Raw genomic sequence first — 14348 nt, forward strand, 5'->3', positions numbered from 1 at the left:
TCTTTTGTGGTCTTAATTACTACAGCAGGGTCTCTGCAATGAGAAGAACTGAACATCAAATGAATAAGGGTCATTACAGCAGTGTGGAACAAGGTCTTTACTTAGCTGGTATCAAAGGGGAGGTTACCATAATAATGCAGCACAAAGAAGCCGCTGGTGCTGAAGTCGCTATGGAACTTGATGAGGATCTGATTGGCGGTGGTGGACACGCCCTCCTGTACCGAGTTGCCGCTGAACTGACCGATTTGGGGTGAGGCCTGGTCGGGTCCATCCCTGATACACAGATAAAGAGAGGCAGAGAGAGTAGGGGATGTGAGGGGGAGGGAAAAAGAGAGATTGAAAGAGTAAAGGGAGGAAGATGACAGAGAGCAAGAGAGAGAGCTGGCAAATGATTTATGAATAAACACTAGTAATAACTTGCTGGGATCAAAGAGCAGGTCTAGTTATCCCCAAGCAGTCTTGTGAACCTAACAGTCATTCTGACGATCTGAGAAAAAGTTTAACATTAATCAGCAGTGTCAAAGTGGAAGCTGAATATATGTTAATTTACAAGGCAGCGTAGTGTTGAAACCTTTGCCCCCTCCAGCTATGTTACATGCATTGGCAAGAAAAAGTGAACCCTTTGGAGTTATCTGCAATTATGGATAAATTTATCTTGAAATGTGGTCAGAACTTCATCTAAGTTTTAGTTTATGTTCTAACCTTCTTGTGTTTTAACTAATAACACATAAATAATTTTTGTCCATATGGAACACATCATTCCAACATTCACAGTGTAGGTTGGAAAAAGTATGTGAACCCCTCGGCTAATAACATGAACAAAAACCAGTTTGAGTCAGGAGTTTGTAATCCTGGAGTCCAGTCAATGAGACAAGATTGGAGGTGTGGGTTAGATAATATTTAGATAAGAATATTTTGAGTTGGCTATTCACAAGAAGCATCTACTGAAATGAATAATGCCTCGCAGAAGACTTAGGATCAAGAATTGTTGATATGCATAAAGCTCAAGGAGTTACTCAGTCATCTCAAAGAGTTCAGATATTGATTAGTCCACAGTCAGACAAACTGTCTACGAGATGAGTTCGTTCTGCGGCTTCTCTCCCTATAGAAGTGGGAGTCCAGCAAAGATGAAACGCACAAGGCAGAATGATCAACGTGATAAGAGTGAAGTCCAGGGAAACAGCTAAAGGTGTAAAAGAATCATTGGAGCTGGTTAATATCTCTGTTCATAAGTCTACCATACACCAGTCATGGTGCATAGCTGCATGGAGCATGGCATCCATGGCAGGACATTTCTGAGGAAACTGCAGAAAACATCACTAACATAACACCACCACTGGGAAAATGTTTTGTTGACCGGTGAAGCAAAGGTTGAACTGTTTGGGATGAGCATGCAGCTCTATGTATGGTGTAAAAATAATAATGTCAGGTTGGCTTTCCACCTGCTGAAGTGCAGTAGAAATTAGGTGATGCAGCAGGACAATGACCCTAAACAGAAAAATTAAATTTAATACAGATTGACTTCAAACAAAGAAAATCCATCTCTTGCAGTGGCCCAGTCACAGCCCTGACCTTAACCCCGTAGAGATGCTGTGGAATGACCTAAAAGAGCTGCTCACACCAGCCATCCTAAGAATATGGCTGAGCTGAAGCAGTTCTTGGGTGGAATGGTCCAAAATTCCTATTAAATCAATGGGTTCATCACTTTTTCAACCATCATTGTGAACGGTTAATGGGTTGATGGTTAATGGGGCACAAAACATTTTAAATGTTTGTAATGTGTAATGTTTGTTGAAATACATAAAAAAGTAAATAAATTATGCAGCTTTCGTGATCTCTTTTCTTGTAAACCAGTCCTTTGAATTTAGTTCAGAGTGTTAACAGTCTGCACATGCATACACAATGAGGGTGTATGGTTATCACTAAGCTTCAGCCCCCATAACCCTGGAAAGATGAAAGCATTTGTTACATACAGAAAATGTATGGACTCTTATCACATAATCCTTATACACTTAACTGAATACCATGAAGTACGAGGAAGTGTAGCCCTGGGAATCAAGATGTAATTGAATTATAATGACCTTTTTGATTTTCACCCTTAATGGAGAGCAGGGAGAGTGGGCTGTTATCTGTGAAGGGTAGATATGTCCATGGGAGCACAAACCCACATCTACATTACTGTCAGTGCAGCACATGTCAGCTTACTGTATCTCCAGTTCAATGACATGTCTAAACTCAACAAGACTAGGTCAAAGCCTTGTATATGACTGGACTATGTCGTAGGTTATCTGCACTCTTCTTGGTGTCAGTTTCAGCCTTTTATCTGTTTGCTTCTCTCCTACAATCTGTGCTCATGTAGACAGTATTTTTAATACAGCTGAATTCCCAATAAAGCTGTTCTCATTTACATGTTTTTTCTGTTTCTGTTGTCAAACAATGGGACACATATAAAATAGTGCCCACTAAGGCTACATGTTAATCAGCAATCATTTCCAAGCTGCTGCTCTGCACTTCACAAATCCTAATTTTATAACCTTGACATTATCTGACAAAATAACCAAATACATAAATTAAAGACAGCATAAGTTAAAGACAGCAGATGCTGTGATTTCTGTCATATTTACATGTAAAATTATCACTCAGAGAGAAAGTTATAAGGTCATTTGCATCACCTGTCTTGCAGTCACCACCAAGAGATGTGTCTGCAGAGAAAAGGTCTGATTGCGGGGCAATAATGACGACTTTGTACGACAGAAAGTAGCTAAGGTTTATCCAAAAAGTCGTGGATTTGTCACTTGGTGCTTTTTTTGAAAAAAAGCTGCCAAATCGGTTAATCTGGCAACAAATGCACTAATTTGCCAACATTGGTTGTTCATGTCAAATCATCTTGAAAAAGCAACAACCAACGAGGATCCAACACTCCAACACTTGGTTGGCTGACCAGTGGTGTCAGCAACATTTGCATTTATAGGGCTGGCCCATTATTGTGGTCCAATCAAAAATCAAACTTGATTTACACACAATGTCATAGCACATTGAAAAAGTGGCAAAAATTTGTGGTAATATTAATATGTTTCAAGTGATGGAAACCGATTCCTTCAGGCATCTTGAAATTACAAAACAGACACAGAGATAAGAGGTTAGGGCAGTAGCAGACACTGAAATAGCCGCTGGCATGATACCAGGGGTGAATGAGATTCACTCTGAGATGCTGAAGGCCCTGAGTGTTGTCAGCCTGTCATGTTTGACACTTCTTTTGGACAGCAGAAACCTTTGGCAGTTGGGGCTGTGGCCCCAAGTAAAAGACTTTAAGTATTTATGGGCCTTGCTTCTGAATGAGGGTACAATAAAGTGTGAACGTGACAAGTGGCATAGTACTGAAATGTCATGTTGAAAATGGAGCAAAGCCTTAAGGTGAAGTTCTTGATTTACGGACACAAAGAGCTGAAATGAGCTGCCTATGCAAGTTGGGGTCATAGAGTGAGAAACCAGATATTTGGGAGGAACTCGGAACAGACCTTCTGCTCCACTGCTCCTCCTAAAAAACATATAGAGGAGGTAGCACAGATATTTAATTTGGATGTCTCTGGGGTGGCTCCCCGTAGAGCACATCTGACTGGGAGGAGACACTGGGAGCAAACCCAGAACATGTGTATATATTGCAGGTGAATTGGGTGGACCTCAGGATCTGCAAAGTTGCGCTGGAAGGAAGTGACTCAAAATGGATGGACAGATAGATGTTGGGATAAGCAATAAGACAAAATATATTCTGAGATGACAGAGATTTGCCAAATAGTAGGGATTTTTTATACCATTTCTACTGAGGTAGCTATTCTAATCCCAAATATTATCTGTAGCTCTGTTGGGTAATTAGGAGCAATGCTACAAAATAATGGAGTAGGACTAATCAAAGGCAACACTGGATTTATAGGGTTTTCTAATCTGTATTGTGATGAGGTATCTGAGGGTCTCATTCAGGAAAAGTATATATATATATATATATATATATATATATATATATATATATATATATATATATAAATATATTAAAAAATTACCTATATAAAACCATGAAAATTTCATCCATATCCCCCACCCTGAGATGGATGAGTGGATGGCTGTGGGGTGATAATGGAATTTGTCATTAGCGGTGAAGCCACTTATGAGGTATACATTATCTGCTGACTACAAAACACAGAAGCTCCTCTGCTAATGAGAGCAAAAGAGAACTTTCAAAACCTTGTAAGAACATTGTTATGAACTATAGCTGAAATAAGTTGCCTAAATAAGTTGGATAAGTTTTTGTCTGTTGCAAATGGGGACATCCCAAATGCTGCTTTTCTCTGTGGATAAAAAGAAAGATTAATGTGAGAAAACAGTACTTTTCTTTTTTTATATAAATCTTGTTTTGGTACAAGAGAAAAGTATTTCATTACTTGCACTTTCAGCTAGCTCCAGGCCTGAATGACGTACTCTAAATGCTTTTTTGTATGTGTATGTACCTTTACAGTCTTATATATTGAGAAAAACTCTTATTGCAGTTTCATTTCAGAGTGATCAGCAAAAATGGGAGGTGGCAGTCAGGCAGGGAAATGAAATGTTGCCACCAGGGGACAGATTGTTTATGTGCTATTTCATTTGAAAACAGGAGTGCCAGTAGCTCCCTCCTTCCATACTATGAATCGTAGACCCAGATGCTTGAGGGCATTTCCCTTCTCCATCACCCATGAGGGCAGCTCCATGACAGCCTGAGGCTTACTATACTATAGAGAGGCTACAGAAAGGTAGCATCAGGCAGAGAGAGACAGCTGCTAGAGTGATGGCAGGGAGTATAATTTACTGCTTTGCCATTCACTGTCAAGAGGTAGTTGTTATTGTTTCTATAGAATTATCAAACATACACAGCAACTCAAAGTCAATGTTTTCATTCTAATACACATTTATGTCTTATTATGTAACCCTCACTGGGGATCTGGGGAGTTAAACATATACCATAAGTTTGGAAAATAGGGTAAAAGGGACACACATTGACCCAGACTTTACTTCAGTTTTTTTTTTTTCATCATGTACCACAATCTTTTTTGTTTGTTTGTTTTCGCAAGGGCAAGGGGCTGTATGGAAATAAGTTGTCAGGGGAAAATGAATCCACAAATGTCCAGACAAAGGTCAGCATACCTGGATGGTTCTTGGCTCATCTAATATGAGTGTCACATCAAAAGCTTCGAGCAAAACTTGTCCAACTGGCCTGTGTTCTTAACATTTTGCCAACTGTTAAATCCATTGTGTGCAGCTTGAGTTTGCTTTGGCAACAAGTAAGGGAAATACCCATCCAATACAGACTGAAAATCTTCTGTAGTCTCCAGATGTATTTAACATTGTTAACAGAGTCATATAGTGTTTTTTTTTTAAGACATATCATGAATGAAATAAACACTCAACGCCATGGCTGAGTATTTCCACCTTGGAACTGCAGTGAACCAATGACAGCCTCAAAAAGTTAAAAAAAAAAAAGTATTCAGTCAGCCAGGTTTTCAAAAGTCACATACCTAAGGAACAAATCATGTCAACTTCAGATGAAGCAAAACAAACCCGTGACCTTGTCAGTAGAGAGAGTGAGAGCTTGCATTAGCTCATCCACCAATTCTGTGTCAGCCACTGCCAATTATAATCTAACAAGCAGCATAAACAAATAAAAGATGCTAATTACACTAACCATTCTGATATTGCTGATTTTGGTGCACAACAGATTCTTCATCAGTCTCTGTCTGGGTCTGACTGTGGCTCAAACATGCTCAAAATCCTCCGGTAACCATCATGATTCGCACTGCTCCTTCACCTGTCAACCTAGCATATGCAGCAGCGGTACACGGGACACGAGTCCTGATGCGGTATTTCTCATGAGTATATCTGCTTCCAGCCCCTTTTCATATTTTGTTTTACTTTTTATGTGAGAAAAACATGTTAAACTAAATATTAATCATAGAAGAGTATTTTCAAATACTTTAAAATGTGTCTGGAGGTGAACTAAATGGGAAATAAAACTACTTATCAAATGTTTGAGAACTGCTCTATTTGCAATGCACTGCAGAAAATACAAAAAGATGGAAACTGCAACAAGGATCTAGACACATTTTGTGCCCCACGGCTTAGTATTATTTGTAAAAACTGCATCACTTGTTTGTAAAACCCACAGACATCACTACTAATTCAGAAAGACTGCCTCAAAACAATTCAATAGAATTCTGTATGCAGCTTTGTCTGTTTGATGTGTGCCATAAGCTGATGAGTGATGAATAACGTACTGAGATTGAAAAGAGAACTTACCACACAGTGATGTAGTCGTAGATTGGCTCTGTATTTATAACAGAGAAATTGATGGAGATGCCATAGCCAGGAGGTACTCTGACAGTCCACATGCAGTCCTGGAAGTGTGGATACTCGGCTGGGTGTCCAGGAGAGTAAATAATGCCATTCATGGATGTTATATTCCCACCACAAAGAGCTGGAGGGAGAAAAAATACGTAAGAGAGGGTGGATAAAAATAGTAAGTCAGTCTTTGATTTACCTCATGTTATAAAACTTGCTTTTATGGCTGTATCAAAACTAACTGTTGATGGGGGGGGGGGGGGGGGGGGGGGGCACCTGTTTGATATGCAGGGGATGGTTACTGGTTGCCCTGAACTTGATGACACTGAGTGGCTCTCACAATACCCCCCCCCCCCCCCCCCCCCGTCATACCCCGTCATACCCCGTCAGAGGGAATGTGCTAAAATTTGACTTTGAACTAGGAGTCAAAGCCAAAGCAGTGCCCTCAAGATCAAAAACAACTGTAAACTCGACAGGGACAATATGGTGTCTAGAGAGCAAAACAAAACTATTTTTCTCACACAAATACGAAACCTATAGGTACTGCTTCACTTAACTGATGAGAGGAAAGACGTAATTTATCATACCTAAGAAACACCAGAGAAGTCTCCTTGAAATTTACAACAGAGACAGGCGTAATCAGCTTTGTAATAAAGACTTGCAAATGCTGCATATATCATTATAATGGGCTGTATCAGTTTATAGTTCACTAAAGTGGTGCTGCTGTACGTTGGTGGTAAAAGTGAGCCAGATGCCTTAATGTGCCAGAATAAAGGACGTGACAACAAGCAGACTGAAAGACATGTATTCTTCCATTTGAAATAACTTCAAAGACCTTATTTTGAGTGGGTAATGACGATGGAAAAGTGTCTTTGTCTTTACTTCAGTCTGTCTCTCAGAAAGTAGTATGCATGACTTTCTAAAGGATTTGTTTGCACACATTTATTTAAATATATTTCCCCACTGAGTTTGAGGAAACAGTGACAGAAAAACATAAAAGAGAAGGAATTTCATGACTGATAAATATAATTTGGTGATTCTGTAGATGTAGGTTATTTTTTTCTGCACTAGTGACACAGGTGAACACCACCTGTTGTGACTATAAAAGACACTAGCCAGTCACCTTCGCAGCGAGGTACGGGGTGATTCCAGTTTCTGCTGACTCCATGCAGACATGTGAGAGAAGGCTCTCCCAGCAGAGTGTAACCCGGCAGGCACTCAAAGGAAATAGTCATCCCCACACTGTAGTCCTGACCAATCACTATGCCGTTACGAAATGGTCGTGGGTCCGGACACCTCTGTAGCTCATATGCTGGGGAAAAAAATCAAACCCACACAAAGCAGAGGAGGTTATGGAACAGATTCCAGAGAGCAAATAATAAAAGACACTACCACTATAATACTGCGTACTGCAATAGGTATGATTCAGAACTTCAACAGAGATTATTGAACTTAGTTAAGTTAAACTGCTCACTTTCATTAGCTGGAAACATCTTTCCTTCCGATGGTGGTTAAAGCCCTTTCTAAACCTTGATAAACTGAAAAATGTGTGTCTGGTTATTTTTCTTTCATCATTTTGAAAATGCAAGGTTTTGTCCAAAAAATTCTAAATTGTGTCATGTTGGCAGTCTTTTACTAATATTTATTTTCCACACTGGCTTTAACACATACAAAATACCGCACTGACATAGCACTGGCATAACACTTTCTATTCAAGGGTATGTGCTGGTGAATGTGAAAGAGGTCAGTATTGATTTTTTTATTCTTAAACTTTTTTTAATCTTTCAATCTCACTAGAAACATCTGCCTTGCAGGACTAATCACTGTTTCTGGTCAAAATAAGACTAATAGTCTTTTAAGTGTTCTATTAGCAAACTCTTCAACTCATTCACTTTTTCAGCTGCTGCTGTGATAACACCAATCTTGCCTCCTCACCCTGGTAAACAATGTGGAAGCCAGGTTTGTTCTGGGAGTAATCGCTGTGGAAGAAGAGAGTGGTCTCGTGGGTGGTGCTAAAAAGGGAGTTGGGGACCACAGAGCCACTGAACCGATCAATCACTGTTCCTGTGTCCAGACTCCCACTTCGCACCTCCAGATAGTCATGAACAGGTTCTGTTGAGAAGTTCAGAAACTGCAGATGGATCCCTAAAAAGCAGAAACAAGAGGTTAATGTAGGAGAACATTTCAAGAATTAATGGATAAAGTGAGTGAAAGAATGCGTATGTTCCTTTCAAGTACTGTAGTAGGATGTTACCTCAAATTGAATGTTAACAACATTCATAAAACTACCAGGTTCTTATCTAACACAATGAGGAGAGGAGAGGAGGAGTAAACAGAACAAAGCAGAAGAGAGCAGGATAGAAGAATTAGCAGGACAAAAGAGAGAAAGAGAGGAGAAGAAGAAAGGAGAAGACAGAGGGGAGATGACAGACCGAAGCCAATAGGGAGCTGAACTCTCCAGCTGCAGTCCAGGCTGCTCTGGTAATTCCCTGGGAAGCCGGGGCTGAGGATGACGCCGCTGAAGTCTGTCATAGACCCGCCACACTGAGCTGAGGGAGACCAACCAAGGAGAAAGAACATGTCACTTCTCAACAGAACAGCTCAATGGGAAAACAAAGAAAAACAATGACTAAGGGGGAGAATATGCAGGGAGGGCAAAGAGCATTGTGTATGTGTGTGCAAGTTGCAGGACATGCAAGAGTGCTGTGTATGTGTACAAGAAAGATAAATGGTTATGTGTGCATTTACCACATGTGCTCCTATGTGCATGTTCTCATGTGTTTACATGCAGACTGTACGGGGGGAAAGAGAGAAAATTAAGTCCTTTACTTGTGCTTTATGAGCTTCAGATTGGGTTGGGGTGTGTCTTTGTGTTTACGCACGTCTATGAATTGTGCTTGTACATCTCTGCTTGACTGTGTGTATTATGCTCCATAAGGGCATTTGTGAAAAAAATGACAGACTGAGGCACATTCCTTGTTTGGTGGTGCTTTAAATTAAAATAAATGAGGGAGTCAATATTCAGTGCAGCACCACAGTTGTGCTCAGCAGTGGCGGTGATTACTTCACCCTCCCCCTGCAACATGCCACCTCTCTTCTTTGACTGTGCATTAGAGAACACTTCAGCTTGCTGTGAAGGTTACACTCATCCCCTCCCCTCCTGTGGCACATGCCATAGTCGTACTTAAACACCCAGGTGTAATACAATTACTGTCACCAGAGGCATCAATGTAAACTTGTAGCTGAATTATTCCTCTTTTTCCCATCCCAATCTAAACAGGCCCATTTATGTGGCAAATGGTTTGAAACACAAGGGGTTCTGCTGCCATTTCTTTGGGGACTATCACACAAGGCCAGAATGGAGAAAAAACTATCTTGGGATCTTGGGATTTAATTGTGTTCCTGGTGGGGTAAACCTGCTTGACCTGTTTTTGTATGAAATGAAAGCGAAGAGGAGAGGAGAGGCACTTATGAGGATGTTATGCTGTTTGTGCAGGGGCACGCAACCACTTTGATGTGAGTTTATCAGCAACAAAGTGAATACAGATCCCGGGGTGTTGGGATCAGCGTATGCAATGCAGACGAGAGAGGAGCTGAGCTAACGAGCGAGCACACGCACTCAAGAACAGGCCTGTCAACAGTAAAGCTGGGATTTATGTCTGCAGTGAACTGTGAAAACCACAGGGACAGAACATTTACATGAAGAGCAAACTGAGTGTGTACTTGCATGAAAAAGCGTCTATTTTTGTCCGCATGTTTATATGTACTGGGGGTGTGCATGCACTATTATGTGTGTGAGCTGGTGTTCAAGTGTAATTGGGGGCAACGGAACAGTGAGGTGTCAAAATAGAAAGTGGAGCACTTCCTTAGTAATCTTTGGAATCTATCACTGTGGCAATCAACTTCAGAGGAAGTGTCAGGGGAGTCTAGAGACTCTCATCAGGGGGATCAAAAATTAAACAACACACTGAGATGGTGCAAAGCCTTCAACTAAAGGGGAAAGCAGAAAATTCATAATCCCAACCCCCCAAGACCACCATGCCCACCCATCATCCCCTTCTCTAATCTTACAATGAAATTGTTGCTTTCCCTAATACAATGACAAGTCCACTGTGAGGCCATTGATCTATTGTGTAGCTGTGTATGAGTGAAGTATTGGCATGGGAGAAATATAAAAAAGCAAAAGAAGATGAACTAGGAAAAAGTCAATGAAAAAAGGTGAATGAAAAAAGACAAAAGAAAGAGAGTGTGTCTGTGTTTGATTCAACAAATATGCTTTTGTTGTCCACAATATCACCTCATTGAAACCCTGTATCCTGTTGATGTTGGACTGTAGAAAACAATACATTACCTAAACACAAAGGTACGGGGTAATTCCATCTTCTGACAGGACCAGGCATGCAGGTAATATATGCATTACCCTGTTGAGGAAAACAAACAAAAACAATACATTCAACGAAATATCATGCAGTGAAAACAACAAAAGAAAATGAACACCAAGGGATCAAACCAACAGGTTTTTCCAGCAGATTTTACGTCTGTCCTGTGGATCTTTGGAATTTGTTAACAGTCAGTGTTTTGTAATTCTCAAAATCCTCTTCTCAAGGTCTTGTGTGTAAATATTTGATGGAATCAAAAGTAGGAGACAGACTTCTCACTGTTAGCAGGGCAGCAAGAGTACCACCTGGCGTCTGACCACAGAGAGGTGTGCTACAGCCTAAGAGAACAAGAAAATACAAACATCCTGCTTCCAGACTTGTTTTCTATTAGAAATAAAAAAATAGTCTCATAGTGGTGGATATTATAGGTTAATCATCTGTAAAATATTCATTGCACTGTATTTGTTTTAATCATTAAAATGTTAGTTAAAATGTACACATACATATACAAGCTCTAGCTAAGATTTACACTAATACCAAACTTGAAAACCAACATCTATGAAATATGGTGTGCTTGTACAGTTGCACCACACACACACACACACACACACACACACACACACAAGATGTATCTGAACTCAAACGCATCATACTTGTGCTTTTGTTTCCACAATGGCCTGCAGTCTATTTCTGGTATTCAGACACTCAGCCTGAAGATGTGTATATGAAGCTGCTGGTTGGTCCAGAGAGAATGTGAGAAGAAATGAATGCCCAGACCCGGGAAGAAAAATCGGTGTGGGATTAGTGAGACGACTGTTAACACAATCCATTGCCCATGGCCTTGGAAAGTTCCACAGCTCAAAACGCCACCACTACAGTATCTACTCGGGGAGAATTGGAGGAAGTTAAAGCTGCTTTGCAAAAGCACACACTCACACAAACATCTAGGCATCTACGCAGACAAGCACAGTACACACACACACTATAAAGATGCAAGCATTAAAACACAGACAGTTATCCCCCTTGTGCATTCACACATTTTTTTCATGCACTTACTCACAAACACAAATGTCATAAAAAGTATTTTCTAACGCTACCTTGACACACTCATCCTTTGGGGTATTTCCTTGAAATTGTCACTCCCGGCAGGTAGATATGATTCACCTATCATAAATATAAGAGAGCTGCCTCGACAGACTTATCTGATTTACTACCACTCAATGCTTTCACCTACCTGCAACAAGAAGCCTTGATCACACAGGAAGGAGACCATGTCACCCACAGTGTAGCGGTCACCCACTTTTTGGCCGTTACTGGGAGGCAGCGGTTCTGGGCACGAATCCAAACCTATTGCTTAGGACAGAGTCACAACACACAAGTGTGGACAGCGATCATTCTTCTGCACAATATGGATACAATCAAGACCTGCAAATGGTCAAAGCATTTGACATTGTTTCATTGTTGAACATCCATTGTACATTTCATGTTATCATTTACATTTAATCACCCAATACCTATGGAGAAAAGTAAATAATTAAATTAAAAATGTTTTAACATGTAATTACACAGTGCCTCATTTTAATAAGCTTGTAATTGCATAATAATTGAGTCCCCCCCCACCCCATCATCACATTTAGAAACTGGGACAAGCCACAAAGTTATTCTACTGGTGGCTATAATCGCAAAATCCTTCCGACTGTGATCTGAAGCAATCACAGTGAAATTACAAAGCATTCCCTTAAGTATTACTTGACAGAGGCATTGAGCTCCATTGGAACAAAAGTGATTACAGTTCCACTTTTCAGGAACTAAGAGGCCTGATATAGTGTTTTTATGGCATAAGAGCAATGGTTATCCGAGCTTTGGGGTATTTGAGGTAAATCTAAGCTACATTCACTTTAAAAAAAATAAATAAATTTTAAAAAAAATAGAAAGACAGAAATATATCAAAGTTTAGTTTCGTTTGTCCTAAAAGTGACTAAACTAAATACACAAAAATTCAGATTTGCAGGCAGAGAAGAACACATCTCACACTTCCTTAATTAAAGCTTATTTAAGTTTATCAAGTGACACAAGTTACCTGTCAATAGGTTGTCTGAATGCTTATTAGGATGCTTAAAGGTACATTAAAATAGTCTGCTGAACTGATTCAGCATTAAAAGAGGAGAAATAAAAAGCACATATACATTCATACATAAGGTTTTTTCTTGACACATTATTAGTAAACAGGCCGTGAGGAAGTAGTGGGAAGGAGGATATACAAACACAGCAGTACATAAAAAGACCAATGTATATCCACCTATGCGTAGGCACAGATAACACACACTCACACTACTCATAAAAGAAAAATATGTATGAAAATGTACAAACACTCACATACAAGCCCACTCAGAGAGTTAACAGGTCCAAACAAGAAGGTGGGTGGTTGAATATAAACACAGCAGCTGAAATGGCCACACAAGATTCCGAACAATTCATAGGCAACTCTTCACACCTCTGAACAACAGGAGTGGCCACTCCACTCATCATTTAGTGAAAGATAGAGAGGAGACAGTAATCTAAGAGGCACAGAGCAGGGAGCTGAATATGAGAGCAGCCACAGATGCAACAACTGAAGAACAGCTACTGCACAAGTGGGGTGGGTGGATTCTTTGAAGTTGTGAAGTTTTGGGTCTAAATAAAAGTATTACTTCAACAAATTTAAATGACTTTGAAATTTTTAATTGATTTGTGTGATGCAATTCATTAAGCAGTGTTTGCTGCCATAGTGTAAGGCTGCCATGAAATAAGTCATGAAGAAATGGAGCTATAAATTAAACAGTTTCATGAAATAATCATGTGTCCTAACTATAGGGAACAATCAACAACACCTGAATTAAACCTATGTTTATCAGTCATATCAAACATACACAGTAAAGGGGCAGTGTACCAACTGGGCACAAATATACCTTTGCACTATGATCAGGGTGCCCACAAACAGACAGCACTGGTTCCCATTGTGCTCCAGATGGGTCCTAGTCACTGTCAGAATACATATTTTATCAGGGACTGTTGTCACCCTGCTGCAAGAAGGTCGACACCCATTGTTCCTGAAAGTGCAACTGTGTCTGGAAGGTGTCCCATCCTTATTAAGCATGCTTGATATTTTCAACAAGATGCCTTACTAAGTTGAGTTTTATCTGCTCTTGTTTTCAATTTAATATGTGAATTAGCATACATTTAATTATTTCATTTTAAATTTTAAATTGGACCTGTCAAGAAAACAGTCCAGAGTGTAAAAAAGTAGGACAAGGTTAGCTGCAAAAATATTCCAAGCTAATCCAAGTGAGCTACCACGGTTTGATGCAGGTCACATGATAAAGAACTGTTTACTGAGTGGAAAAGAAGTCTCTTTGTAAGGGTACACACAAATACAACAGCAAATGATGGTTCCAGGTTACAAAGTATAGTACTGGCATTATACACACTTCTCAACAGCACAGTCAATAAGGACATGCTTTAGGTGGCTGGTGGCATACACAGAGTGTGGTAAAGTTTCTGCCTCAGTCATTCAATACCTAATGATATCTTAATCTAGAAACTATGAATTGTAATCATCAAAAT

The 14348-nt window shown here is 39.9% G+C and overlaps 1 protein-coding gene across 9 annotated transcripts in view; it reads right to left on the reverse strand.

The window, feature by feature from the left end:
• LOC139612730 (CUB and sushi domain-containing protein 3-like) overlaps positions 1–14348 on the reverse strand; it is a 223133-nt gene that overhangs the window by 65526 nt on the left and 143259 nt on the right. For 8 of the 9 annotated variants that reach the window (XM_071468639.1, XM_071468635.1, XM_071468637.1 and 5 more), the window contains 7 exons: positions 11980–12098; positions 10718–10787; positions 8799–8915; positions 8302–8511; positions 7490–7678; positions 6325–6502; positions 128–273 (listed from right to left, as the gene is read on the reverse strand). In XM_071468639.1, the coding sequence (XP_071324740.1) occupies positions 128–273; positions 6325–6502; positions 7490–7678; positions 8302–8511; positions 8799–8915; positions 10718–10787; positions 11980–12098 (1029 nt within the window). The remainder of the gene's footprint in view (positions 1–127; positions 274–6324; positions 6503–7489; positions 7679–8301; positions 8512–8798; positions 8916–10717; positions 10788–11979; positions 12099–14348) is intronic. The other variant, XM_071468631.1, reaches the window with a different exon arrangement.

The sequence above is a fragment of the Trachinotus anak genome, unplaced genomic scaffold (assembly GCF_046630095.1).
Source record: "Trachinotus anak isolate AG129_WGS33_773 ecotype Australia unplaced genomic scaffold, CSIRO_AGI_Tana_v1 ptg000032l, whole genome shotgun sequence".
Taxonomy (NCBI): domain Eukaryota; kingdom Metazoa; phylum Chordata; class Actinopteri; order Carangiformes; family Carangidae; genus Trachinotus; species Trachinotus anak.